The 2756-nt window shown below is 37.1% G+C and overlaps 1 protein-coding gene across 1 annotated transcript; it reads right to left on the reverse strand.

The window, feature by feature from the left end:
- Positions 1–241: 241 nt before the first annotated feature.
- Positions 242–2473, reverse strand: LOC109156984. Its single transcript, XM_019304866.1, has 2 exons — positions 2060–2473; positions 242–797 (listed from the first exon to the last, which is right to left on the reverse strand). Exons 1-2 carry the CDS (start codon positions 2261–2263, stop codon positions 567–569), a joined length of 435 nt encoding a protein of 144 aa, XP_019160411.1. The 5' UTR covers positions 2264–2473; the 3' UTR covers positions 242–566.
- Between the last annotated feature and the right edge of the window lie 283 nt (positions 2474–2756).

Below are 2756 nucleotides of genomic sequence, written 5' to 3' on the forward strand. Positions count from 1 at the left end.
AAGAGTGCAAAGATTTACAAAGACACTTTGAAGTAGTGTCCTTTAAATTTATATCTAGATCAGTGAATAAACTTGTCCATGTTTTGGTTAGAAAGGCTCGTTCTCAAACTCGTCATTTATGTTGGTTTTCTTTTGTTCCGTTTTGTATTCAACATTTGATTTAATAAAATTTCTGTGGATTATTTTCAAAAAATAATACTCTCATTCTCAAATTATAACTTAATAAGCAATTTAGGTCAGATAAATCCCAATATTTTTTTTAAGGTTAGATAAATCCCAATAAACTATGGATCAAACAAATACTAAAATCCAAGGACAAGTAGAACACAATTGGAAGGCATTTAAGAGCAAACACAGACATAATACATATTATCCACAGTTCCCCCTCCCCCCCTCCCCGGGAAATTCTAAAATAGAAGCAAGAAAGCAGAACTAAAATCAGCCCTGAGGCGACATTGGAACCCGAAAAGGATTGATGAGAGTTCCAGATGAATGGAGCTCATATGTCTGCTGCATTCAATAATATTATTCTGGTTGAATTGTTCCTTAACTGCAGGCAAATTGAACTAACGGGTACGTTTTTTACTTCTGGTTGGAGTTTTCGCTTTCGCCTTAACTTTCAGTTCCTCGGCATTGATTGCTTCCTTGATGTGAGGGTCTTCAGGCAATGTACAGAGAAAAAATTTCTTGTTGGAGCCAATGTGGTTGCAGAATAGTTTCAGCATATGTCTACCCATCATCCATTTCAGCATTATCTTCATGTGTGTTTTGCTGTTTAATCCATTGATACTAGCTTCCTGCAATATTTACGAGTAGAAAATAAGAGGGGTTCCGACTTGCAGAAGCATTAACATGATAAATATAACAATGCGTCAATGCCAATCCATTCAGCAGAAAGAAGAAATCCAAACATGTAGTAACACTACAACAGGATACAGAAAGCAAAAGGGAAGCATACGAAATCGAGCTGAGTTTCTTATAATAAAAGGAAAGAACTCTCAATGATCAGTGGATTAAAAGACTGTTCGTGGAAGTTGCAATCGCAGAAAACTAATTACATAATCACAGGCGTAGATACAGTTTGACAAAATACCATTTGATTCCTATGAGACACACCAGTTAGCAAAAGTGATGCCTTATCACACAAATAATTTGCATTCCCAAAAAAAATAAAAGGTGCCATGGGAAAAACCGAATCAAGTATCCACATGCACAGATGCACTTAATCCAAGGAACACTTTTCTGCATCCAATTAGAGTTTAGCATATTGAGTTAAAATACTTTTTTTTCCTAATAAGGTGTTCCCAATAGAACACATGTGCTAGAGCAGTAAGGCTGAACTCAAGTTTAACATTGTCCATACAGTTAAGCCTCGAGCTCAATTCGACCAAAGAAATGATCAGATCAAGGCAGCTTGGTAGCAACAAACCACAAACCAAGCAATTCTAAATGATCATGTCATGTATTCCTGGAAATGAATAATTCCAGGAATTAATACATCAGTAATTACAAATAAACAACGAACGAACAGAGTCTCACTAAAGGTAAGAAGAAATAGTAAAATACTAATGAAAATAAGCAACAAGAAAATGACCCATTGGTTCAAGCAATATATATATATATTCTCCAAGTGTTAAGGCAAAGGTAGTTATGGTACAAATTCTCACTTCTTGAAATAGACTGTAAGTCTGTAATTAAACAAGGTAGATCTGTAGCATTATAAAGCAATAGAAAAAGATGACTTTCTGATCTCCATAAGCTATTTCAATGAGCTTATAACCTTAAAACACCTTTTAAAAAGCCAGTTAAACTAGCAAACTCATATATACTGTTTTCAGCTTATTGAAGTGTGATTGTTAATATCTCAAAAGCTGTTATTGGGAAAAATCAAAACTCTTAAGCATATGGCAGATTAATTGGGGAAATCTGAGTGCGTTGGAACTTCAACTACAAGGATGAAGGATTCTTCCTAAAATTTTTGTACATTCTGGGAATAAATCATCTATAATCAATGTATTCAGATACTTTGAGGGTAAATAAAGAAAGATAAAGGATGCACCTTGGCGTGGTTCCAAGTGTTGGAAACACTGACAGGGCCGTGTTGCTTTATGACATCGTAAAGAGCTTCGGCAATGGAGGCAGCCTCTTGCTGCGGTACCTTCGGATTGATCTTCCTCAGATTGGGCGCCCGCTTTCTTGAGTTCGACAAATATCTCACGAATGTCTTAATTACTCCTCCATTTCCTCCGCCCTGCCACCACATTTCCTCCGTCTACTACTCTTCCGCCGCCGCAGCTGCCGCTGTGTTCTCTCTCTCTCCAACGACCCTCCGACGCCCCCGGAAAACTATGTCTAGTGTGTTCTTCACCTCCGTCCTCCCTTTCGGGACTCAACTGAGCTAATACAGATCAAATCCAAACTCTGCAGTATTGATACGATCAAAATTAGCATTGTAGAAGAAAAGGGTTTTAAGGGTTTTCCGACAAAGTATAGAAATTGGACCCTTATTTGGGCCATTCGGACTCAATTTCCGTTTAATGGACCGTATTCGTCAAATATAATTTACTATTTAGTTTTCAAATTTATTAAACTATGGCCCAAATTAAAGAGTATTGTTTAGAGTCGTCAAAACGGGCCTGTCGAGTTAGTCACCCTATTCATTATATAGGTAAGGGGAAGTTTCAATGGAAAATTTTACTATGGACTGCGGTCCACAATGTATTGTAGTCCATGGCATCAAAACGGTGTCGTTTCTT

Source organism: Ipomoea nil, unplaced genomic scaffold (genome assembly GCF_001879475.1).
Source record: "Ipomoea nil cultivar Tokyo-kokei standard unplaced genomic scaffold, Asagao_1.1 scaffold2761, whole genome shotgun sequence".
In the NCBI taxonomy this organism is placed as follows: domain Eukaryota; kingdom Viridiplantae; phylum Streptophyta; class Magnoliopsida; order Solanales; family Convolvulaceae; genus Ipomoea; species Ipomoea nil.

Coding starts and splice junctions, on each gene's coding strand:
- LOC109156984 (XM_019304866.1), bottom strand. CDS start 2,263: ATGTGGTGGCAGGGCGGAGGAAATGGAGGAGTAATTAAGACATTCGTG. Junction 798..2,059: donor ACACTTGGAACCACGCCAAG/GTGCATCCTTTA, acceptor TAAATATTGCAG/GAAGCTAGTATCAATGGATT.